Below are 26,296 nucleotides of genomic sequence, written 5' to 3' on the forward strand. Positions count from 1 at the left end.
CAAGACTTTAAGAAGATTACTTCATCCCCTTATGTCTAATCCTGCATGCCATTCGCATCAGAAGACTCATGATCCACCACCCCATTAAGAGTGGGATCCTCCAGCAACGCCAAAACGTGCCTCAGTAGAACACGAAGGCGTGCCAGTCTTTAACGAAAAGCAAAACTTGCCTCCGCCGGGGCAAACGAAGACCCTGGCCCCGAAGGTTGACCCCCTGAAGCCTCAGGGACAGTCACTTCCCCAGAGGGCTGAACTGGACCAGGCGATCCCACGCCTGACTAGCCCTGGTTAACGAAACACGGACAATATCTTAAACACACTGCTGGGAAATGTAAATGCACCAGCACCAAAGATATGGCAATGCGGAACCGTGTTGTAACCTCCGGAGGAAACAGGCCACCCTCCAGAGAAGGATAAGCTGCGTTTGGGTTACCTGCATGCGTAGTAAGAGTTGGTTGTAGGGAACGCACCTCGCAGGAAGCAGAATCCCCAGAGGCGGATGGCTCAGCCGGCCCCTGGTTCCCCGATCCCAAGGAACGGAGCACTCTAAAGCGGCATTCGGAACATAACTGATGGACATGTATCACTCGGGCCAATTCATATTCTTCGCAAGAAGTAGAATCAGAGACATACGTCTCCAAAAATTCAGAATCCTCCATAACTGGGATATTGATAAAAAATGGACCAGTAAGAAAAATGGAAACGGTACCTTACACCCCCCCCCCCCCCCCCCAATGGCTGGGGCACTCACCACCTGCTATGAACCAGACACCAGCGAAACAGAATTTCTCCATCGCAACACGGTCAGGAATGCGGAAATGGAGAGCCAAAATGTGACCACGCCCGGTCACAAGGTGTACCGTGCAGTCCATAAAAAAGCGCATCCAACCGTAAAGGCCGCATCACTTGCAACAGGCCGTTATGTTCCGAAATATCACTACACATTAGCAGACAGAATCATATAACAAACATTATTTAAAAAAACCTGTTCAATAACCCCCCTCAGGCGATATTAACCCTTGATTCCAAGATACAAAAGGAGCCTCACTGAAAACCTGTATTTAAGTTATTCCCGCGAGGCTGTAGCCTCGCAGATAAACTGTTGAAATTACAAGACATTCATGATGAAAGTAAAATAAAACGATCTTACCGGAATCTACGCCGTAGAACAGGTACATGGCCCTTTAAGTGTGACAGATCGTAGTGTCGCTTCTGCCATGGACTTGAGAGAAGAAAGCAGGCAGCGAAACTCGTCAACGCCGATTGCTTGTGGAGTTGTTAATCTGAGTCAGGATCGTTTCGCAGGAAGACTCTCCCTGCATCTCCGGACTCTAACTTTCATCCATGCTCTCACTGAGAGGCTGACAGGACTACTTAAAACTCTAGTCCCATTCCGAAGAGTATTACCCTCTATAAGAGACTATCGAAAAAACTTCTGACACTTCTCTGCCAACCTCCTGGGACGAAAGGCAAAGAATGACTGGGGGATGGGGGAAGTGGGAGAGGTATTTAAGCCTTTGCCTCCTTCTGGTGGCCAGGTTCTGAATTCCCAAAAGTAATGAATGCAGCTGTGGACTCTTTCCGTTTATGAAGAAAAATAAAAACAGAATAGAAAGATGACAATTCATATTGTATCTCCTTACCGCATACAGGTCTCTTCTCTCTTCCTTTAGTTTAGACACCTCAAGGATTAAGGACCATACTTCTCCTCTTAGTTGAAGAGGAATACCTTTATACATTCTCCTGTGAAGCTGAGCAAACAACATTTTAACTCAAGTCCAAAGTCATTTTAAGCAGGTTTTGGTATATTGGCAAATATTTTTTCTATTTATAGCTATTGAGTAAAATAATGAACCAAACAAAACAATACTTAAGATTTACTTTAAATATTAAAATCAGTTTCTTGATACCCAGTGATATAATTGGATCCTCACCGATGGGTTTACACCCTGTGCCCCTAAATATGTATTTTGTTTTATTTGTAAATTAATCTCTGCAAGGGAACTCAGTATGAAGTCTACTGAACTCTGAAGAATAAGAAACAATTTCTGGAACTAAGTGTAATGCTAAAATATGCCCAACATATTCACCAAGTAAATACAGTATATAAGTAGGGGCTAACTCACAATCCAAATTATTAATACTGCTGTTCACATGTACAAAAAAGCTAAACTAACTTCAAATAATGCAAACCTTGAACTCCTCATTAAGGGCTTCTGAAATTAGTTTAAGAAACACTAAATTATATCTGCAAATTTAAGACAATATGTTGCGGTGCATCTGTGATATGATAGGCATACGGTAACATACAAGAGCTAAATCAAATAGGATTTTGATATTATATGCACATCATTTTTTCTGCTTTTTTTGGTTAGAATGCCAAGAGGCTGCTAGGTATTTGCAGCCACAATGAGAAAAAAAAAGGTCAGCTGAACCATTTTATGACAAGCTGTTTCCAGGAGTGTAGAAAACCTTCAATGCCATGACACACATTAATAATGCAGTGTGATAGAAATTATTCAGAATTATAGCAATAGTAGAGCATACAAGTGAAAAGTGTTCATTATACTTCTGCTAGAGAGAGGTTATAGGTGGTGGAAATCAAATATTGAAAAACATGAACCCTTGTTAAAGGGTATATAAGAATACTGTAGCCTTATTAAAGGGCCAAGAGTCAAATTAGTATTGTATTGCCTGTATGACTGTAATCCAAATGAAGAAGCAGCTTGTTACAAGTGAAATAATACACTCAGAATATTAATAAAATATGTTTTAAACAATTGTGGTTTTATGATCTCTTGGCATTATACACTGGATACACGGTAATGAACTCTAATGCTCATGCATATGAATAATAGTAAAGACTCTGAAGGATTAACATAATTACTTTAATATAACAATATTTTAAAATATAAATATTATTATTCCTTGCTTAAGTAGATGAGCGACACATATGTTCACTACTAACTTTTCCATATGCTGCAGCCTGACAACAGCTGAAGAAGCATTCCACAAACAAGCAGAAACATGGACATTTCAGAAGTAGCAGTAGAAGCTCTTTGTATATATAGTAAATAACTTAAAGCAAGCTTAGGCGAAATGCGTCAGCAAGGAGGTAGAATTTCTTTTCACTTTCTGCAATGAGATTTCTTTTTATAGAAGACTAGGTGTTAAGCATGCCCTTAGGGCAGTCTATTGTAGTAGAGTGAGGTTCCTCTTGGGGGGGGGGGGTGAGGGATCTCACCACCCTGCCATTTTTGGAATCCACCTGGATGCAGCTCAGGTGGATTCGTTTGGCTGGATGCGCAGCCATTTTCGAAATCCACCTGGATGTTGCTCAGGTGGATTCGTTTGGCTGCGCACGCAGCCGACATTCTTTTGGCTGAGCGTGCAACTGGCGATGGATGCGTTACAAACGCAATTACAGTATAGATGTTTCTGCGGGCCATTTTGACATTACATTTTAAATTAGGCAGTTACTCTAAAGTACCAGCTCAATTGCAACGTGTTAGTCAACCGGAGAATAAGGAATTTTTTTTGCAAAGTTTTATAATATATTGCAGCAACTGAAAATTCCTGAGAGACAGTCATCAATCAATGTGCTGCCGATTTGCTGCACTGCTCCTTATTTGTTTGTTCTCTTCAGGCAGCCCTTCGCTGTGGCAGCACTGTGTTAAGGAAGACTTACAAAGTGTAGCCAGAGCATGGTACTTTTTAAAGAGAACAGCCTGATGTGGAGCAGCGCTGCAGAGCGAAAGCACTAACAGTTACTGCATGTGTGCTGTTCTTTCTGCAGAGATGCTGCATTTTCTGCAATGAGATCTCAGATCACAGCATGTTCTGCCTTGGGGGATGCCTTCAGGTAACCATGGGGTCAGTAAATGTGATGATACTTAAGAACTTTAACAAATGCTACTAATAAATAAAATTTTAACTTTTTCTGTGGGCTTTGGTGAACTACACTGAAAGAAAAAGAAAAAACATTGCAATTTACACTGTAATACTTGACAGTAGAAAGAGCTTCCTCTGCTACTTTTAAAGGCCTATAACATTTTAACAGTTTTAAAGCAAGTTCAATCTGCGTTACCAAAATAAGAATACCAACTTACATTTCTTTTATTGAAGATCTAAAGTTTTATTTTACTAACTATAATAATGGCAATTCATTTACAAGATAATGTTCCCATGAACAACAAATAAGTTGAACAATTGTTTCATCTAAAATTATATCAAACATCTGTCTAAGAATCTCTTGTGTTTGAACACCGTAGACGAAAAGAAAGATAGAGCCACCAATATTTAATAGAAATAATTGTAATATGTATTATTCTTCATTTTAAAAGGATCTTACCTTTTATTTATTTTGTAAATGTCATTCTATTCGCATGTTGCTAGGAGACACTAAAATAGCTGCCGTCTGTTTATTGACCAGCAGTGCTAATTAAGCAAGAAAACAATTAAATTGCTATTTTTAACACAGTCTGTTCCTTTTATTTTTACATTGATTTAACTTTTTTTTTTTTTAAGAGCAGTGTTTCATATCCCTTTAACAAGAGAACAATGGAGTTACATACTAGCAACTAGCAAGAAATCCGGCATTTTCTGATATTAACATTGAGTAGACAGGACTATTTTTTTTCCCTTCATTCCGGACTAGTAAACTAGAGATATTTTTTCACAGATAGGAATGGATCAATATCCCATTTTACCAACATGGATAACTATTTTGTGCTTGGACACTTATTATTAAGTTATTGTGTTACTCAGTAAAATGCATCAAATACAATTAGTACCTTTTCACTATTCTTGTACTTATCCCAGCCTTTCAACATTTTCAGCCATTTTGTTGTTCTTTCTATTTCAAGGTGTTTTTGCTGAAAAAAAAAATGAGAAGAATCTTTTAAAGTGTCATGTCATTAATATATATATATACACACACACATACATGCACATAATTTTGACAAAAACTGAAATGCACAAATTAAGCAGTCAAATCTAGTACAAAAAATAGCTCTCAAAGTAACCACCATCCAAAATTAAAGCGACATCCAAGTATGAAAATCAAAAGGTTCTTTGTTAGGACATTTTATTATTTAAGGGCCTCTAAAGTCAAAATTAAAGTTTCATGATTCAGATAAAGCATGCAATTTTAAAACATTTTTTTTTTCTTAAACTTTCATTATTTGATGTGAAAATAATTTTTATATGCACAATTTCTGAGGCTTCAGCTTCTACTAAACACCTGCAAACGTGCACAGTGTATATGTATTTTGTGATTGGCTGATGGCTGTCACATGATGCAGGGGGACAGAAACTGTAGTAACTGACATTCGCCAGAAAATATTCTATTTGCTCATTTCAAAATCAAAGTAAGTGCTATTGCATTGCCGTTTTATTTATTGTGTATTTGTCAATTATTACATTTAGCTGTATTTAGTGTTTTTTTAATATTGTTGTTGTAAAGCATTGATTGCCAACTGGCGGCCTAAGGGCTACACATGGCCCTCTGAACTATTTTTTGTGGCCCCATGGTTAAAACAAAATATTCTTACCTGATAATTTCATTTCCATCGTGGGGAAGAGAGTCCACTGCTTTTTTCATCACTTGTGGGAAATAAGAACCTGGCCACCAGGAGGAGGCAAAGACAACCCAGCCAAAGGCTTAAATACCTCCCCCACTTCCCTCATCCCCCAGTCATTCTACCAAGGGAACAAGGAACAGTAGGAGAAATATCAGGGTATAAATGGCCAGAAAAACAAAAATAAATGTAAGTCTGCCCACCGAATGGGCAGGTGCAGTGGACTCTCCTCCCCACGATGGAAATGAAATTATCAGGTAAGCATAATTTATGTTTTCCATCTAAAGGGGAGGAGAGTCCACTGCTTCATTCATCACTTGTGGGAACAAATACCCAAGCTCTAGAGGACACTGAATGAAGAAAACGGGAGGGTAAAGGAGGCGGACCCTATACTGAGGGCACCACAGCCTGCAGAACCTTTTTCCCAAAAGCTGCTTCCGCCAAAGCAAAAAAAAAAAAGTATGCAAGGATGACCAGGTGGCCGCATCTGCTCCACAGAAGACTCATTCTTAAAGGCCCAGGAAGAGGCCAAAGCTCTAGCCGAGTGAGCCGTAATCCTCTGAGGAGACTTGTGTCCCACTGTCTCATAAGCCAAACGGATTCCTCAACCAAAAAGATAGATGTTGCAGAGGCCCCCTGCACCTTAAAGAGTACACAACGAATAAAAACGACGTCTGTCTGAACTCCTTCGTGGCTTGAAGATAAAACTTCAAGGCCTGAACCACATCCAGATTATGAAGTAACCTCTCCTTCGAAGAGGAAGGGTTAGGACACAAGGAAGGAACCACTATTTCCTGGTTAATATTACGACTCAACACTACCTTGAGAAGGAATCCCAAACCGGTTCGGAGAACGGCTTTGTCAGCATGAAACACTAAGTAAGGAGGGTCAAATTGTAAGGTCGCTAACTCAGAGACTCTGCGTGCCAATTCAATAGCTAATAAAAACAGGACCTTCCATTAGAGAATAATAATGTCCAGGGCATACATAGGTTCAAACTGAGCCCTCTGCAAAACCGTAAGCACCAAGTTTAAGCTCCAGGGAGGAGCCAGATTCCTGAGGACCGGTCAAATCCTAACCAGAGCCTGATCAAAGAACTGAATGTCAGGAAGCTCTGCAAGCTTCTTATGCAAGAGTACAGATAAAGCCGAGATCTGTCCCCTTAGGGAACTGGTGGCAAGACCCTTATCCTGGAGACAGGTCAAAATCCTGGATACCTTGACCTTGTGCCATGGGTATCCTCGTTCCTCACACCAGGACAAGTAGGTCCTCCACACCTTGTGGTAGATGCATCTAGTGACTGGCTTCCTGGCCTGGACGAGAGTGTCGATCACTCTCTCCAAAAAACCTCCTTTGGCTAAGACTAGGCGTTCAAGCTCCACGCAGTCAGCCTCAGAGAATCGAGATTTTGATGTAGAAAAGGACCTTGAACTAGCAGTTCCTTGCGATAAGGTAGCTTCCACGGCAAATATGATGACATCGCCACTAGATCCACAAACCATGTCCTCCACGGCCACGATGGAGCAATCAGAATAACCGAAGCTTGCTCCTGCTTGATGCGGGCCACTACTCGAGGTAGAAGAGGCAACAGTGTAAATATGTAGATTAGGTTGAAGTCCCAGGGTACTGCCAAGGCCTCTATCAGTTCCGCCTGGGGATCCCTGAATCGCGACCTGTATCTGGGTAGCTTGCAATTGAGTCTGGATGCCATGAGATCTATTTCTGGCGTCCCTCATCTGCTGCAGATCTCCGCAAACATCTCGGGGTGGAGAGACCATTCCCCTGGATGAAACGTCTGCTCAGAAAATCCGCTTCCCAGTTGTCCACACCCGGAATGTGGATCGCTGAGAGCGAAATATTGTGAGTCTCTGCCCATTCCAGAATCTGAGATACTTCTCTCATTGCTAGGGAGCTTCTCGTCACCCCCTGGTGGTTTATGTAAGCCACAGAGGTAATGTTGTCTGTTTGGAATTTGATGAATTGGGATGACCTCAGAGGGGGCCAAGCCTTTTGAGCGTTGAATATCGCTCAAAGTTCCAGAATATTTATATGTAGACTCGATCCCTCTCGAGTCCATCTGCCTTGTGCCTTTCTGGCTCCCCAAACGACTCCCCATCCTGATAGACTCGCATCCGTGGTTACAATTTTCCAGGATGGTCTCAGGAAGAAAGTCCCCTAAGACAACTAGCCCGGTTGGGTCCACCAAGACAGGGACTCCCTCACCGGTCTGTCCAGAGATATCTGTTGGGATAAAACTGAATGATCGCCATTCCATTGTCTCAACATGCACAGCTGAAGAGATATGAGATGGAACCTGGCGAAAGGGATGACATCTATGCTGGATACCATGAGCCAGATTACATCCATACACTTGGCCACAGATGCCCTGGAGGATGTCTGCAGGGCTAGACAGTTGGACGCAAGCTTGCAACATCTTTGGTCTGTCAGAAATATCTTCATTGCAGAAGAATCTAGTATCATACCCAGGAACTCACCCTGTTGCTGGGGACCAATAAACTCTTTCCTTCGTTTATCTTCCACGCATGTGACCAAAGTAGGAGGAGGAGAGCTTTTGAATGATCCTCCACAGACTGTAGGATGGAGCCTGGACCAGGATATTGTCCAGATACGGAGCCACTGCAATCCCTCTGGCTCTCGCTACTGTGAGAAGAGTTCCCAGAATCTTTGTAAAGACTCTTGGGGCCGTCGCCAGACCAAACGAAAAGGCCACAAACTGGAAGTGCTGGTCCAGGAAGGCGAACCTTAGAAACTTGAAGTGCTCCTTGTGGATTGGAACATGAAGGTAAGCATCCTTTAGGTCTATGGTCTTCATGAATTGTCCCTCTTGAACCAGGGGCAAAATTGACCTGATCGTCTCCATCATGAACGATGGAACTGACAGAAACCTGTTTAGAGCCTTTAAGTCCAGTATTGGGTTTGAATAATACCCCAGACCTCTCTCTGCCGGAGGGTCTGGGACGATTACTCTGAGAGATGAGAGATCCTTCACACACCCCAGGAAGGCGTCTCTCTTTTCTGGTCTTGAAGAGATATTTGACAGGAGGAACCTGCCTCTGGGCAGACACTATTTGAAACTTATCCTGTACCCCTGGGCAATGACCTCCAGGACCCAAGGGTCTGTAACATCTCCCCTCCAGGCCTCCGCAAAAAGAGATAGTCTGCCCCCTACCTGGTCCAAGGACGGGTCAGGGGCCGCCCCTTCATGCCGACTTTGACTCGGTGGGCTTCTTGTTCTGCTTGGACTTATTCCAAGAGTTTGCTGGCTTCCAAGATCCCTCGGACTGCTCAGATTTTGTGGAAGGCTGTTGGCACTGAGACTTGTCCGCATGAAAGGGATGAAAAGTAGATCCCTTAGGTTTGGCTTTCTCATCCTGAGGTAAGAAAGCACCCTTGCCACACATGACTGTAGATATAATAGAATTCAGGACCGGGCCAAACAAAACCTTCCCCTTGAATGGTAGGGAAAGCAAGCCAGACTTAGATGTCATGTCAGCAGACCAAGATTTTAGTCACATAGCCCTGTGAGCTAAATCAGAAAACCCTGACATCCTAGCATTTAGGTGATTAATCTGCATGTTAGCATCACAAATGAACGAATGCGCTACCCTTAAGGCTTTGATTCAATCCAAAATCTCATTGAGGGGGGTCTCCACCTCGACCATTGTTGATAGTGCATCACAACAATAGGTAGCCGCACCAGCCACTGCAGCGACTGCCGCTACCGGTTGGCAAACGAACCCCGTCAGTTAGAACATCTTCCACAACATGGACTCCATCTTTTTATCCATGGGTTCCTTAAAAGAGGAGCTATCCTCAAGCGGAATGGTCGTTCTCTTAGCGAGCGTGGAGATAGCATCCGGAACGGGGAAAAGCTTCTTAAAAGAAGACGAGGGAGAAAAGGGCGAACTCAGTTTCTCCCATTCATTCTTAATAATGTTTGCCATTTTGATAGGAACCGGGAAGGCCTGGGGCACTACCCTGTCCTTGTAAACCCTATACAGTTTAGGGATTGAAGGTTCCTTCGGCAGTTTCAGTTCCGGAACCTCCAGTGTAGCAAGCACTTCCTCCGTGGACGGAGGCCTTTAAGTAGCCGATTCCGACCCAGAAGCGACATCTTCCGATAAGTTGGAGTTGTCCTCAGTGGATAATCTGTCCGAGATATCCAGCGGAGTCGAAGACAGACAGATAGCAGTGCGGTACCTTCCGCTTGCACTTAGGACGAGGCATCGCATTTATGCCGCAGAAACCACCGTCTGCAACTGATCAGCGAAGTCAGGCGAAGTTCTTTTTTGAAGTAGTAATATTGTCATAACATGTGGAACAGAGCTGTAACGGCGGTTCCTCCTCACAGTATACACATTAGGTTTAGATAAAGGAGTATTCTCCAACATATCAGAGTCCTCCATAGCTTGCGCCTTTATTACGGACTTGATTATTGATTAAATGGCACCTTTATATCCCAATGGCCGGGACACTTACCACCTGCTATGACCCGGACTACAAGAAACAGCTTTTGTCTCCTCCGAACACAGGTCGAGAAAGAGGAAGTTACTGAGGCCACACCCGGTCACATGGAGTGCCATGCAGGAACGCCCCTGCACTGAGCAAGAGACGCGCCAAAAAAGCCTGCAGCAATCTCTCTCTAACTGTTCCACACTGACAGAGCCTCATCTCACACAAGTGCAGCAAAAACACAATAAACATTATTATGTATATTAAAATCCCCCCTGTTCCATAACCCCCTTCCGAGGGTATTACCCTAGATTCTATACAGATAAAAGGAGTCACACTGTGACCCTGTCTTCTTGCGTTATCACATATATATATAATGAAATGATATTACCAGAATCAACGCCGTGGAAAGGAACACGGGCCTTCAAGTGCGACAGGTTAGTAGCATCGCTCCTGACATGGACTTGAGAGAATAAAAGTAGGCAGCGAAACTCGTCAATGCTGATTGCTTAAGGAGCTGTTAATATGAGTTGGGATGGAAGAACTCCCCTTTCATCTCTGGACTCTAACTTTCACCCATGCTCTCACTGAGAGGCTGACAGGACTACTTAAAACTCCAGTCCCATTGCGAAGAGTATTACCCTCCATAAGAGACTACTCCGAATCTTCCAACACTTCTCTGACAACCTCCTGTGACGAAAGGCAAAGAATGACTGGGGGATGAGGGAAGTGGGGGGAAGTATTTAAGCCTTTGGCTGGGCTGTACTTGCCTCCTCCTGGTGGCCAGGTTCTTATTTCCCACAAGTGAAGAATGAAGCAGTGGACTCTCCTCCCCTTTAGATGCAAAGAACTACTCACAATGTGTGCCATAGTTATGTTGCCCCAAAAAAAATCAGAACTAAAAATGTGTGTAATAGTTATTTGGCCCCAGGAAAAAGCAGAACTAAAACACAAATTATGCTTACCTCATAATTTCATTTTCTTCTGAAGGGAAGAGTCCACAGATACATTTAATACTTTTGGGAATTAAGAACCTGGCCACCAGGAGGAGGCAAAGACACCCCAGCCAAAAGCTTAAATACCTCCCCCACTTCCCTCAGTCTTTCTGCCAAGGGAACAAGGAACAGTAGGAGAAATATCAGGTGAAAAAAAAGGTGCCAGAAGAACAAAAAATTACAGCCACCTCATAGATAAAAACACGGACGGGAGCTGTGGACTCTTCCCTTCAGAAGAAAATTAAATTATCAGGTAAACATAATTTATGTTTTTCTTCTTAAAGTGAAGGTAAACTTTGATGAATGAAAGCCCGTTTTTAAAAAATACTGTTAAAAACAGGGGCACTTTCATTCATCAAAGTTTAGAAAGCAGCCGTTTTGTTAAATCAAACTTACCTTTGTTTTTTTTACAGCCAGAGCAGCTTCCCCCACCCGGAGATCCTCTCTTCACACGTCATCAATTACTAATCCGGCTTCCTCCAATCATAGCAAATCATTGCCTGAGGCCATGCTGTTATTGGAGGAAGCTGGATTAGTCATTGATGAATTCACAGCCCTCTGATTTCGGGCTCCAAGGAGCGTCCCCTCCCAGCACCAAACGCCAGTGTAAAAGAGGAGGACATCCAAGACCTCCCACAAAGGAGAGAACAGACTCTAAAGAAAACAGTCAACCCAGCATAAGGTAACCGACCCCCATCTTCCCTCAAGGATAATGGACCCAGCACCAAAGGCTAGTCAAGACCAAGACAAGAGTCCCAGACTTCCGGAAGAGAAGAAAGGGTCAACGTAGGAACAAAGCCACCGGTTAGACTGCTGACCGTTACAACAAATGGTATGCTATCATGAGTCAGGATAGACATTGTGCTCGGGTATGAAACCCCTACACGGCTGTCTGTTCTAAAAACAAGGAACACTTCCCAAGAGAAGAAGCCCCTCAGACCCTCAGCATCCATATATCAAAATACAACATATAGCAGGAGCGCTATAGGGATAAAACCCTCAGCCTCCCACCGAATGAATGGAGGAACTGGACACTACATCGCAACTCCCCTTCCAGGATTCTGAAATGCAAGAAGGGAAAAGACCCTTACAAGGCAAGACACCAAGGACCCACAGGTCACTCCAAATACTAAGGTAATTCCAAACCCCGAGAACCCTACCCCCCCCCCCTTCTGGAAGAGAAGGGAATGAAAACAACGGAAAACCACCCTACCATAGGAGGAGAGACCCCCTCGGCCATGCTGCCAACCCAGGTGAAGATACCTGGAGTCTACAGGAACAGCGCAAATGCGCCAGAAGACCAGTAGGGGACTGTAAGGACCGAAAGCCTAAGCCACAAACAGATAGGCATCTCTCACAGAGCCCCAGTCTCTATGGAGAGAGGCCGTGGGACCACAAACATCTTGTGTGAAATTGGACCATCCACACCAATCCAAGGAGAGAGAAGGGCCTAGGTCAGGGTCCCCGAAAAAGGAATCAAACATAGATCCAACTTCCAGAGGAAGCCTAAGCTACCTCCTACAAAGAGAACGCACCTCTGAAGTCCATACACTTAGCGATCTAGCATAGCCTTAAACCCAAGAGTCAAAAAGGACTTCCTTAAAATTTAGCACCCAGGGCACCTGGATTGCAAAAAGATCTTGTAGGCAAGCGTTAATACGTGCTATACACACAGGCAAGGTAGCAACCAACACCCAAAGGCGAATGACCACCCTGTACCCTGCTCGCCCTCCCAGAGAATCGGGCTTAAGCCACCACCCACGATGCCGTAACGGAGCATCAAGGATAAATGGTCAACTACTTGACCTCAGAAGGGCGGCCGACAAGCCCCAAGGCTAGAGTTGCAACGAGGACGGAAAGACCTCCGAACGTCCAAACCAAGGTCAGACCAAGGGTAATGGAAGAGATAACAGCCAGCGATCCTTGAAGGATCTATCTTCCAAAATAAACTTTAAGCAGGCAAAAGGTGGAGCTTCGCAGCTCCCCACAGAATGCAGGGAACCCCTGCACATTAACTCCTAGAGTAACAACTCTAATACGAGCAAGAACATGCCCGCGCATCCAGACCATGTGATCCACCCAAAGTGGGAAGGAAGGAAACTCCGCCACCACAATAAAATGCTTAATAGGCTAAAGAGTCAGAGTCCAGAAGAACCTCTAGTGAAAAATGCAAATCATTAATCACTCGGTACACCAGACCACATAGGTCATACACATCTCCCAACTCCAAGGAATGGAATAACAGTTCTGAGTCCCCGGGGACCTGAAAAACCATGACGACATCTACAAAAAACAGATCCATATCCCAGGCGAGAAGCCCGAACAGCCAACCAAGATTGGCACTCCTAACCCTCCGTTCGGAGGGGTTGCATTTAAACAAAAGGCCTCATGTTTTGGTAGGATCCAAGCCCGGAGTCTGTAGATATAGGCCAAATGACATTTAGAATCCAGCAGGATTAATCAGCACCACAAGGGTGTCATGAACCCTGGTAACAGCCGGAAACGTACCTGTCTGGTATAACGACACTCTAGAACTGCCCAAGGTCCAAGAAAATTTGTCCCAAAGGATCGATAAATGAACTAGAAAAACATAATTCTACTATTCTATTATTCCGAGGAAGAGTCCTTGCGACCTAAATCGCAAGTATCGGTTCCAGAGAGAACGTTCATACAAACGAAAATCTAATAGACATGAGCTTAAAAAAAACAAATTGAACACATCCATATGGATCAAAAATAAAATGAAGGCAGCACCTATCGGGCGAACGCCCAATGTGAAAGAGGACGACAACGGGACCAGCCGATTAAAAGCCCCATTCACCCAAGCTCATAACTGGAACCGAAAACATAAAAAAAAGAAAGAAAGAAAACAGCGACGTGAATGAGATTAGCTTCATCCCCAAACGTCATATCCATTTTGCCATTTAGCTTCTAAGGCCTCGGATCCCTCAGCCCGCTAGGACTTGAATCCTCCAACATGCCAAAACATGTCTTAAAAGAACACGAAGGTGAGCCAGCCTGTAACAGAAGGCAAAATCATCCCGCGCCGGATAAATTGAAGACCCTGGCCCCGAGATAGGGGCTCCTTAAGCCTTAGGGGCCAACGCTTCCCCAGAAGGCTTAACTGAATTGGGTGATCCCATGCTCGACGGGCCCTGGTTAATGGAACACGGACAGAATCTTAGAAATACTTCACTTGGGAGATATTAATGATTCAGCGCCATAGAAATGGCAATGTGGAACCGTGCCATAACCTCTGGCAGAAACAAGCCACCCTCTGTAGGAGTAAAGGTCATAGGGACACCTGCTTGCATAGCTGGGAAATAAACTGGGGCACTCGCTTCACGGGTCATGGAAACCTTGGAGGCGGATGGCTAAACACACTCTAAGCTCCCTGCTTCAGGAGAAGAGAGTACTCTAGAACATAACTGATGGGCATTGATTACCCGGGCCATTTCATATTCATCACAAGACACATCCTCCGTATCGGAGGCATCCGTGTCACGTATATCAGAATCCTCCATAATCTTGGGATTACAAAAATGACAAAAAACTAACTGGTACCCTTTAACACCCCCAATGGCTAGGGCACTCACCACCTCCTGTGAACCAGACAACCCACGAGCAAGACTCTAAGTCGTACACAGTCAGCATACAGAAGTGAAAAACAACGTAACCGCACCCGTCACGAGGTGTACCGTACCAGTCACGAAAAGGGCGCGCAACCTTGAAAGAGTGCGTCATTAAAAGAAGGCTGTTATGTTCCGTAAAGGCCGTGAGCCTAAGTATAGCTACACATTTGCAGCTAAAACCATATAACAAACATGATTAAAAGTCCCCCCCCCCCCCCTGTTCAATAACCACCCTCAAGAGATATTAACATATGATTCCTTATTAAGATAAAAGGTGTCCCACTGGGACCCTACCTTGTTTCGTTAACATTACATTCACATATCGAAATAAAATTAAACGATCTTACCGGAATCTACGCTGTAGAACAGGAACACGGCCCTTCAAGTGTGACAGATAGTAGCCTCGCTTCTGACATGAACTTGAGTGAAGAAAGGTAGGCAGCGAAACTCTTCAACACTGATTACCAAGGAGCTATTAATATGAGTCAGGATGTGTTTGCAGGAAAACTCTCCCTGCATCTCTGGACTCTAACTTTTATTCTCTTGGTATCTTTATTTGAAATGCAAGAATGTAAGTTTAGATGCCGGCCCATTTTTGGTGAACAACCTAGGTTGTCCTTGCTGATTGGTGGATAAATTCATCCACCAATCAAAAACTGCTGTCCAGAAGTCTAAACCAAGAAAAAAAAGCTTAGATGCCTTCTTTTTCATATAAAGATAGCAAGAGAACGAAGAAACATTGATAATAGGAGTAAATTAGAAAGTTGCTTAAAATTGCATGCTCTATCTGAATCACAAAAGAAAAAAAATTGGGTTCAGTGTCCCTTTAAAGCTCCAGTCTCAATGTGAAAAGTACTACCCTCCATAACAGACTATCTTGAACATCTGTACACTTCTCTGCCAACCTCCTGTGAAGAAAGGCAAAGAATGACTGGGGGATGAGGGAAGTGGGGAGGTATTTAAGCCTTTGACTGTGGTGTCTTTGCCTCCTCCTGGTGGCCAGATTCTAAATTCCCAAAAGTAATGAATGCAGCTGTGGACTCTTCCCTTTTAAGAAGAAAAACATAATTTATGTAAGAACTTACCTGATAAATTCATTTCTTTCATATTAGCAAGAGTCCATGAGCTAGTGACGTATGGGATATACATTCCTACCAGGAGGGGCAAAGTTTCCCAAACCTCAAAATGCCTATAAATACACCCCTCACCACACCAACAAATCAGTTTAACGAATAGCCAAGAAGTGGGGTGATAAGAAAAAGGTGCGAAAGCATAAAAAATAAGGAATTGGAATAATTGTGCTTTATACAAAAAAATCATAACCACCACAAAAAGGGTGGGCCTCATGGACTCTTGCTAATATGAAAGAAATGAATTTATCAGGTAAGTTCTTACATAAATTATGTTTTCTTTCATGTAATTAGCAAGAGTCCATGAGCTAGTGACGTATGGGATAATAAATACCCAAGATGTGGAACTTCCACGCAAGAGTCACTAGAGAGGGAGGGCTGAAATAAAGACACTGAAAAACCATCCACACCCCAAAATAAAATTTCAATCTTATAATGAAAAAAAATGAAAATATAAGCAGAAGAATCAAACTGAAACAGCTGCCTGAAGTACTTTTCTACCAAAAACTGCTTCAGAAAAAGAAAACACATCAAAATGGTAGAATTTAGTAAAAGTATGCAAAGAAGACCAAGTTGCTGCTTTGCAAATCTGATCAACCGAAGCCTCATTCCTAAACGCCCAGGAAGTAGAAACTGACCTACTAGAATGAGCTGTAATCCTTTGAGGCGGAGTTTTACCAGACTCAATATAAGCATGATGAATCAAAGACTTTAACCAAAATGCCAAAGAAATGGAAGAAGCCTTCTGGCCTTTCCTGGAACCGGAAAAGATAACAAATAGACTAGAAGTCTTTCGGAAATCTTTAGGAGCTTCAACATAGTATTTCAAAGCTCTAACTACATCCAAAGAATGTAACAATCTTTCCTTAGAATTCTTAGGATTAGGACACAATGAAGGAACCACAATTTCTCTACTAATGTTGTTAGAATTCACAACCTTAGATAAAAATTTAAATGAAGATCGCAACACCGCCTTATCCTGATGAAAAATCAGAAAAGGAGACTCACAAGAAAGAGCAGATAATTCAGAAACTCTTCTAGCAGAAGAGATGGCCAAAAGAAACAAAACTTTCCAAGAAAGTAATTTAATATCCAGCGAATGCATAGGTTCAAACGGAGGAGCTTGAAGAGCCCCCAGAACCAAATTCAAACTCCAAGGAGGAGAAATTGACTTAATGACAGGTTTTATACGAAACAAAGCCTGTACAAAACAATGAATATCAGGAAGAATTAGCAATCTTTCTGTGAAACAGCACAGAAAGAGTAGAAATTTGTCCTTTCAAGGAACTTGCAGACAAACCTTTATCCAGACCATCCTGAAGAAACTGTAAAATTCTAGGAATTCTAAAAGAATGCCATGAAAAATGATGAGAAGAACACCAAGAAATGTAAGTCTTCCAGACTCGATAATATATCTTCCTAGACACAGATTTACGAGCCTGTAACATAGTATTAATTACGGAGTCAGAGAAACCTCTATGACTGAGAATCAAGCGTTCAATCTCCATACCTTCAAATTTAATGATTTGAGATCCTGATGGAAAAAAAGGACCTTGTGATAAAGGTCTGGTTTTAACGGAAGAGTCCACGGTTGGCAAGTAGCCATCCGAACAAGATCCGCATACCAAAACCTGTGAGGCCATGCTGGAGCCACCAGCAGAAGAAACGAACGCTCCTTTAGAATCTTGGAAATCACTCTTGGAAGAAGAACTAGAGGCGGAAAGATATAGGCAGGATGATACTTCCAGGGAAGTGACAATGCATCCACTGCTTCCGCCTGAGGATCCCTGGATCTGGACAGATACCTGGGAAGCTTCTTGTTTAGATGAGAAGCCATCAGATCTATTTCTGGAAGTCCCCAGATTTGAACAATCTGAAGAAATACCTCTGGGTGAAGAGAGCATTCGCCCGGATGTAACGTCTGGCGACTGAGATAATCCGCTTCCCAATTGTCTATACCTGGGATGTGAACCGCAGAAATTAGACAGGAGCTGGATTCCGCCCATGCAAGTATTCGAGATACTCTTTAGAAGAGGCCACGACTGAAGAGCTCTGGAAATCGCACGGAGTTCCAAAATGTTGATTGGTAATCTCGCCTCCTGAGATTCCCAAACCCCCTGCGCTGTCAGAGACCCGCATACAGCTCCCCAACCTGTCAGACTTGCATCGGTTGAGATCACAGTCCAGGTCGGAAGAACAAAAGAAGCCCCCTGAACTAAACGATGGTGGTCTGTCCACCACGTCAGAGAGTGTCGTACAATCGGTTTTAAAGATATTAATTGTGATATCTTTGTATAATCCCTGCACCACTGGTTCAGCATACAGAGCTGAAGAGGTCGCATGTGAAAACGAGCAAAGGGGATCGCGTCCGATGCAGCAGTCATAAGACCTAGAATTTCCATGCATAAGGCTACCGAAGGGAATGATTGAGACTGAAGTTTTCGACAAGCTGAAATCAATTTTAGACGTCTCTTGTCCGTCAAAGACAGAGTCATGGACACTGAATCTATCTGGAAACCTAAAAAGGTTACCCTTGTCTGAGGAATCAATGAACTCTTTGGTAAATTGATCCTCCAACCATGTTCTTGAAGAAACGATACAAGTCGATTCGTATGAGATTCTGCTAAATGTGAAGACCAAGTACCAAGATATCGTCCAAATAAGGAAATACCACAATACCCTGTTCTCTGATTACAGATAGAAGGGCACCGAGAACCTTTGTAAAAATCCTTGGAGCTGTTGCTAGGCCAAACGGCAGAGCCACAAACTGGTAATGCTTGCCTAGAAAAGAGAATCTCAGAAACTGAAAATGATCTGGATGAATAGGAATATGCAGATATGCATCTTGTAAATCTATTGTGGACATATAATTCCCTTGCTGAACAAAAGGCAGAATAGTCCTTATAGTTACCATTTTGAATGTTGGTATTCTTACATAACTATTCAATATTTTTAAATCCAGAACTGGTCTGAAGGAATTCTCCTTCTTTGGTACAATGAATAGATTTGAGTAAAACCCCAGACCCTGTTCCAGAACTGGAACTGGCACAATTACTCCAGCCAACTCTAGATCTGAAACACATTTCAGAAACGCTTGAGCCTTCACTGGATTTATTAGAACGCGAGAAAGAAAAAATCTTCTTGCAGGAGGCCTTATCTTGAAACCTATTCTGTATCCTTGTGAAACAATGTTCTGAATCCAAAGACTGTGAATCGAATTGATCCAAATTTCTTTGAAAAATCGTAATCTGCCCCTTACCAGCTGGGCTGGAATGAGCGCCGCACCTTCATGTGGACTTGGGAGCTGGCTTTGGCTTTCTAAAAGGCTTGGATTTATTCCAGACTGGAGATGGTTTCCAAACAGAAACCGTTCCTGTAGAGGAAGGATCAGGCTTTTGTTCCTTAATCTGACGAAAGGAACGAAAACGATTAGCAGCCCTATATTTACCTTTAGATTTTTTATCCTGTGGTAAAAAAGTTCCTTTCCCCCCAGTAAAAGTTGAAATAATAGAATCCAACTGTGAACCAAACAATTTATTACCTTGGAAAGAAAGGGAAAGCAAAGTTGACTTAGAAGACATATCAGCATTCCAAGTTTTAAGCCATAAAGCTCTTCTAGCTAAAATAGCTAAAGACATATACCTGACATCAACCCTAATGATATCAAAGATGGCATCACAAATAAAGTTATTAGCATGTTGAAGAAGATTAACAATGCTATGAGTATTCTGATCTGTTACTTGTTGTGCTAAAGCCTCCAACCAGAAAGTTGAAGCTGCAGCAACATCTGCCAAAGATATAGCAGACCTAAGAAGATTACCTGAACATAAATAAGCTTTTCTTAGAAAGGATTCAATTTTCCTATCTAAAGGATCCTTAAAGGAAGTACTATCTGCCGTAGGAATAGTAGTACGTTTAGCAAGAGTAGAGATAGCCCCATCAACCTTAGGGATTTTGTCCCAAAACTCTAATCTGTCAGATGGCACAGGATACAATTTCTTAAACCTTTTAGAAGGAGTAAATGAATTACCCAGATTATTCCATTCCCTGGAAATTACTTCAGAAATAGCATCAGGGACGGGAAAAACTTCCGGAATAACTACAGGAGGTTTAAAAAACGTATTTAAACGTTTAGATTAAGTATCAAGAGGACCAGATTCCTCTATTTCTAATGCAATTAAGACTTCTTTAAGTAAAGAACGAATAAATTCCATTTTAAATAAATATGAAGATTTATCAGTGCCAATCTCTGAAACAGAATCCTCTGAACCAGAAAAATCATCATCAGAAACAGAATCAGAATGATGATGTTCATTTAAAAATTCATCTGAAAAATGAGAAGTTTTAAAAGACCTTTTACGTTTACTGGAAGGAGGAATAACAGACATAGCCTTCCGGAAATGACAAAGAAAATTTTTTTGCGCCAAAAAAAACATAATTTATGTAAGAACTTACCTGATAAATTCATTTCTTTCATATTAACAAGAGTCCATGAGCTAGTGACGTATGGGATATACATTCCTACCAGGAGGGGCAAAGTTTCCCAAACCTTAAAATGCCTATAAATACACCCCTCACCACACCCACAAATCAGTTTAACGAATAGCCAAGAAGTGGGGTGATAAGAAAAAAAGTGCGAAGCATATAAAATAAGGAATTGGAATAATTGTGCTTTATACAAAAAAATCATAACCACCACAAAAAAGGGTGGGCCTCATGGACTCTTGTTAATATGAAAGAAATGAATTTATCAGGTAAGTTCTTACATAAATTATGTTTTCTTTCATGTAATTAACAAGAGTCCATGAGCTAGTGACGTATGGGATAATGACTACCCAAGATGTGGATCTTTCCACACAAGAGTCACTAGAGAGGGAGGGATAAAATAAAGACAGCCAATTCCTGCTGAAAATAATCCACACCCAAAATAAAGTTTAACAAAAAACATAAGCAGAAGATTCAAACTGAAACCGCTGCCTGAAGAACTTTTCTACCAAAAACTGCTTCAGAAGAAGAAAATACATCAAAATGGTAGAATTTAGTAAAAGTATGCAAAGAGGACCAAGTTGCTGCTTTGCAGATCTGGTCAACCGAAGCTTCATTCCTAAACGCCCAGGAAGTAGATACTGACCTAGTAGAATGAGCTGTAATTCTTTGAGGCGGAATTTTACCCGACTCAACATAGGCAAGATGAATTAAAGATTTCAACCAAGATGCCAAAGAAATGGCAGAAGCTTTCTGGCCTTTCCTAGAACCGGAAAAGATAACAAATAGACTAGAAGTCTTACGGAAAGATTTCGTAGCTTCAACATAATATTTCAAAGCTCTAACAACATCCAAAGAATGCAATGATTTCTCCTTAGAATTCTTAGGATTAGGACATAATGAAGGAACCACAATTTCTCTACTAATGTTGTTGGAATTCACAACTTTAGGTAAAAATTCAAAAGAAGTTCGCAACACCGCCTTATCCTGATGAAAAATCAGAAAAGGAGACTCACACGAAAGAGCAGATAATTCAGAAACTCTTCTAGCAGAAGAGATGGCCAAAAGGAACAAAACTTTCCAAGAAAGTAATTTAATGTCCAATGAATGCATAGGTTCAAACGGAGGAGCTTGAAGAGCTCCCAGAACCAAATTCAAACTCCAAGGAGGAGAAATTGACTTAATGACAGGTTTTATACGAACCAAAGCTTGTACAAAACAATGAATATCAGGAAGAATAGCAATCTTTCTGTGAAAAAGAACAGAAAGAGCGGAGATTTGTCCTTTCAAAGAACTTGCGGACAAACCCTTATCCAAACCATCCTGAAGAAACTGTAAAATTCTCGGTATTCTAAAAGAATGCCAAGAAAAATGATGAGAAAGACACCAAGAAATATAAGTCTTCCAGACTCTATAATATATCTCTCGAGATACAGATTTACGAGCCTGTAACATAGTATTAATCACGGAGTCAGAGAAACCTCTATGACCAAGAATCAAGCGTTCAATCTCCATACCTTTAAATTTAAGGATTTCAGATCCGGATGGAAAAAAGGACCTTGTGACAGAAGGTCTGGTCTTAACGGAAGAGTCCATGGCTGGCAAGATGCCATCCGGACAAGATCCGCATACCAAAACCTGTGAGGCCATGCCGGAGCTATTAGCAGAACAAACGAGCATTCCCTCAGAATCTTGGAGATTACTCTTGGAAGAAGAACTAGAGGCGGAAAGATATAGGCAGGATGATACTTCCAAGGAAGTGATAATGCATCCACTGCCTCCGCCTGAGGATCCCGGGATCTGGACAGATACCTGGGAAGTTTCTTGTTTAGATGAGAGGCCATCAGATCTATCTCTGGAAGCCCCCACAATTGAACAATCTGAAGAAATACCTCTGGGTGAAGAGACCATTCGCCCGGATGCAACGTTTGGCGACTGAGATAATCCGCTTCCCAATTGTCTACACCTGGGATATGAACCGCAGAGATTAGACAGGAGCTGGATTCCGCCCAAACCAAAATTCGAGATACTTCTTTCATAGCCAGAGGACTGTGAGTCCCTCCTTGATGATTGATGTATGCCACAGTTGTGACATTGTCTGTCTGAAAACAAATGAACGATTCTCTCTTCAGAAGAGGCCAAAACTGAAGAGCTCTGAAAACTGCACGGAGTTCCAAGATATTGATCGGTAATCTCACCTCCTGAGATTCCCAAACTCCTTGTGCCGTCAGAGATCCCCACACAGCTCCCCAACCTGTGAGACTTGCATCTGTTGAAATTACAGTCCAGGTCGGAAGAACAAAAGAAGCCCCCTGAATTAAACGATGGTGATCTGTCCACCACGTTAGAGAGTGCCGAACAATCGGTTTTAAAGATATTAATTGATATATCTTCGTGTAATCCCTGCACCATTGGTTCAGCATACAGAGCTGAAGAGGTCGCATGTGAAAACGAGCAAAGGGGATCGCGTCCGATGCAGCAGTCATAAGACCTAGAATTTCCATGCATAAGGCTACCGAAGGGAATGATTGAGACTGAAGGTTTCGACAGGCTGTAATCAATTTTAGACGTCTCTTGTCTGTTAAAGACAAAGTCATGGACACTGAATCTATCTGGAAACCCAGAAAGGTTACCCTTGTTTGAGGAATCAAAGAACTTTTTGGTAAATTGATCCTCCAACCATGATCTTGAAGAAACAACACAAGTCGATTCGTATGAGACTCTGCTAAATGTAAAGACGGAGCAAGTACCAAGATATCGTCCAAATAAGGAAATACCACAATACCCTGTTCTCTGATTACAGACAGAAGGGCACCGAGAATCTTTGTGAAAATTCTTGGAGCTGTAGCAAGGCCAAACGGTAGAGCCACAAATTGGTAATGCTTGTCTAGAAAAGAGAATCTCAGGAACTGATAATGATCTGGATGAATTGGAATATGCAGATATGCATCCTGTAAATCTATTGTGGACATATAATTCCCTTGCTGAACAAAAGGCAATATAGTCCTTACAGTTACCATCTTGAACGTTGGTATCCTTACATAACGATTCAATAATTTTAGATCCAGAACTGGTCTGAAGGAATTCTCCTTCTTTGGTACAATGAAGAGATTTGAATAAAACCCCATCCCCTGTTCCGGAACTGGAACTGGCATAATTACTCCAGCCAACTCTAGATCTGAAACACAATTCAGAAATGCTTGAGCTTTCACTGGATTTACTGGGACATGGGAAAGAAAAAATCTCTTTGCAGGAGGTCTCATCTTGAAACCAATTCTGTACCCTTCTGAAACAATGTTCTGAATCCAAAGATTGTGAACAGAATTGAACCAAATTTCTTTGAAAAAACGTAACCTGCCCCCTACCAGCTGAACTGGAATGAGGGCCGTACCTTCATGTGAACTTAGAAGCAGGCTTTGCCTTTCTAGCAGGCTTGGATTTATTCCAGACTGGAGATGGTTTCCAAACTGAAACTGCTCCTGAGGACGAAGGATCAGGCTTTTGTTCTTTGTTGAAACGAAAGGAACGAAAACGATTGTTAGCCCTGTTTTTACCTTTAGACTTTTTATCCTGTGGTAAAAAAGTTCCTTTCCCACCAGTAACAGTTGAAATAATAGAATCCAACTGAGAACCAAATAATTTGTTTCCCTGGAAAGAAATGGAAAGTAGAGTTGATTTAGAAGCCATATCAGCATTCCAAGTCTTAAGCCATAAAGCTCTTTCTGGCTAAGATAGCCAGAGACATAAATCTAACATCAACTCTAATAATATCAAAAATGGCATCACAGATGAAATTATTAGCATGCTGGAGAAGAATAATAATATCATGAGAATCACGATTTGTTACTTGTTGCGCTAGAGTTTCCAACCAAAAAGTTGAAGCTGCAGCAACATCAGCCAATGATATAGCAGGTCTAAGAAGATTACCTGAACATAGATAAGCTTTTCTTAGAAAAGATTCAATTTTTCTATCTAAAGGATCTTTAAACGAGGTACCATCTGACGTAGGAATGGTAGTACGTTTAGCAAGGGTAGAAATAGCCCCATCAACTTTAGGGATTTTGTCCCAAAATTCTAACCTGTCAGGCGGAACAGGATATAATTGCTTAAAACGTTTAGAAGGAGTAAATGAATTACCCAATTTATCCCATTCCTTAGCAATTACTGCAGAAATAGCATTAGGAACAGGAAAGACTTCTGGAATAACCGCAGGAGCTTTAAAAACCTTATCCAAACGTATAGAATTAGTATCAAGAGGACTAGAATCCTCTATTTCTAAAGCAATTAGTACTTCTTTAAGTAAAGAGCGAATAAATTCCATCTTAAATAAATATGAAGATTTATCAGCATCAATCTCTGAGACAGAATCCTCTGAACCAGAAGAGTCCAAAGAATCAGAATGATGGTGTTCATTTAAAAATTCATCTGTAGAGAGAGAAGATTTAAAAGACTTTTTACGTTTACTAGAAGGAGAAATAACAGACAAAGCCTTCTTTATGGATTCAGAAACAAAATCTCTTATGTTATCAGGAACATTCTGCACCTTAGATGTTGAGGGAACTGCAACAGGCAATGGTACATCACTAAAGGAAATATTATCTGCTTTAACAAGTTTGTCATGACAATTATTACAAACAACAGCTGGAGGAATAGCTACCAAAAGTTTACAGCAGATACACCTAGCTTTGGTAGATCCAGCAGGCAGTGGTTTTCCTGTAGTATCTTCTGGCTCAGATGCAACGTGAGACATCTTGCAATATGTAAGAGAAAAAACAACATATAAAGCAAAATAGATCAAATTCCTTATAAGACAGTTTCAGGAATGGGAAAAAAATGCCAAACATCAAGCTTCTAGCAACCAGAAGCAAATGAAAAATGAGACTGAAATAATGTGGAGACAAAAGCGACGCCCATATTTTTTGGCGCCAAATAAGACGCCCACATTATTTGGCGCCTAAATGCTTTTGGCGCCAAAAATGACGCCACATCCGGAACGCCGACATTTTTGGCGCAAAATAACGTCAAAAATGACGCAACTTCCGGCGACACGTATGACGCCGGAAACGGAAAAGAATTTTTGCGCCAAAAAAGTCCGCGCCAAGAATGACACAATAAAATGAAGCATTTTCAGCCCCCGCGAGCCTAACAGCCCACAGGGAAAAAAGTCAAATTTTTGAGGTAAGAAAAAATATGATAATTTAAAGCATAATCCCAAATATGAAACTGACTGTCTGGAAATAAGGAAAGTTGAACATTCTGAGTCAAGGCAAATAAATGTTTGAATACATATATTTAGAACTTTATAAATAAAGTGCCCAACCATAGCTTAGAGTGTCACAGAAAATAAGACTTACTTACCCCAGGACACTCATCTACATGTTTGTAGAAAGCCAAACCAGTACTGAAACGAGAATCAGTAGAGGAAATGGTAAATATAAGAGTATATCGTCGATCTGAAAAGGGAGGTAAGAGATGAATCTCTACGACCGATAACAGAGAACCTTATGAAATAGACCCCGTAGAAGGAGATCACTGCATTCAATAGGCAATACTCTCCTCACATCCCTCTGACATTCACTGCACGCTGAGAGGAAAACGGGGCTCCAACTTGCTGCGGAGCGCATATCAACGTAGAATCTAGCACAAACTTACTTCACCACCTCCCTTGGAGGCAAAGTTTGTAAAAACTGATTTGTGGGTGTGGTGAGGGGTGTATTTATAGGCATTTTAAGGTTTGGGAAACTTTGCCCCTCCTGGTAGGAATGTATATCCCATACGTCACTAGCTCATGGACTCTTGTTAATTACATGAAAGAAATCCGCGCCAAGAATGACGCAATAAAATGAAGCATTTTCAGCCCCCGCGAGCCTAACAGCCCACAGGAAAAAGTCAAATTTAAGGTAAGAGAAATTTATTATTCATATGCATTATCCCAAATAATGAAACTGACTGTCTGAAATAAGGAATATTGAACATCCTGAATCAAGGCAAATAAACACATA

The 26,296-nt window shown here is 41.9% G+C and overlaps 1 protein-coding gene across 1 annotated transcript in view; it reads right to left on the reverse strand.

Moving 5' to 3' along the window:
• Positions 1-26,296, reverse strand: part of USP6NL (USP6 N-terminal like) — a 739,612-nt gene that overhangs the window by 355,585 nt on the left and 357,731 nt on the right. Inside the window, exons 5-6 of the mRNA XM_053716462.1 lie at positions 4,794-4,874; positions 1,644-1,751 (exon numbers count right to left, since the gene is read on the reverse strand). Of these exons, the coding sequence (XP_053572437.1) occupies positions 1,644-1,751; positions 4,794-4,874 (189 nt within the window). The remainder of the gene's footprint in view (positions 1-1,643; positions 1,752-4,793; positions 4,875-26,296) is intronic.

Source organism: Bombina bombina, chromosome 6 (genome assembly GCF_027579735.1).
Source record: "Bombina bombina isolate aBomBom1 chromosome 6, aBomBom1.pri, whole genome shotgun sequence".
Classification (NCBI taxonomy): Eukaryota; Metazoa; Chordata; class Amphibia; order Anura; family Bombinatoridae; genus Bombina; species Bombina bombina.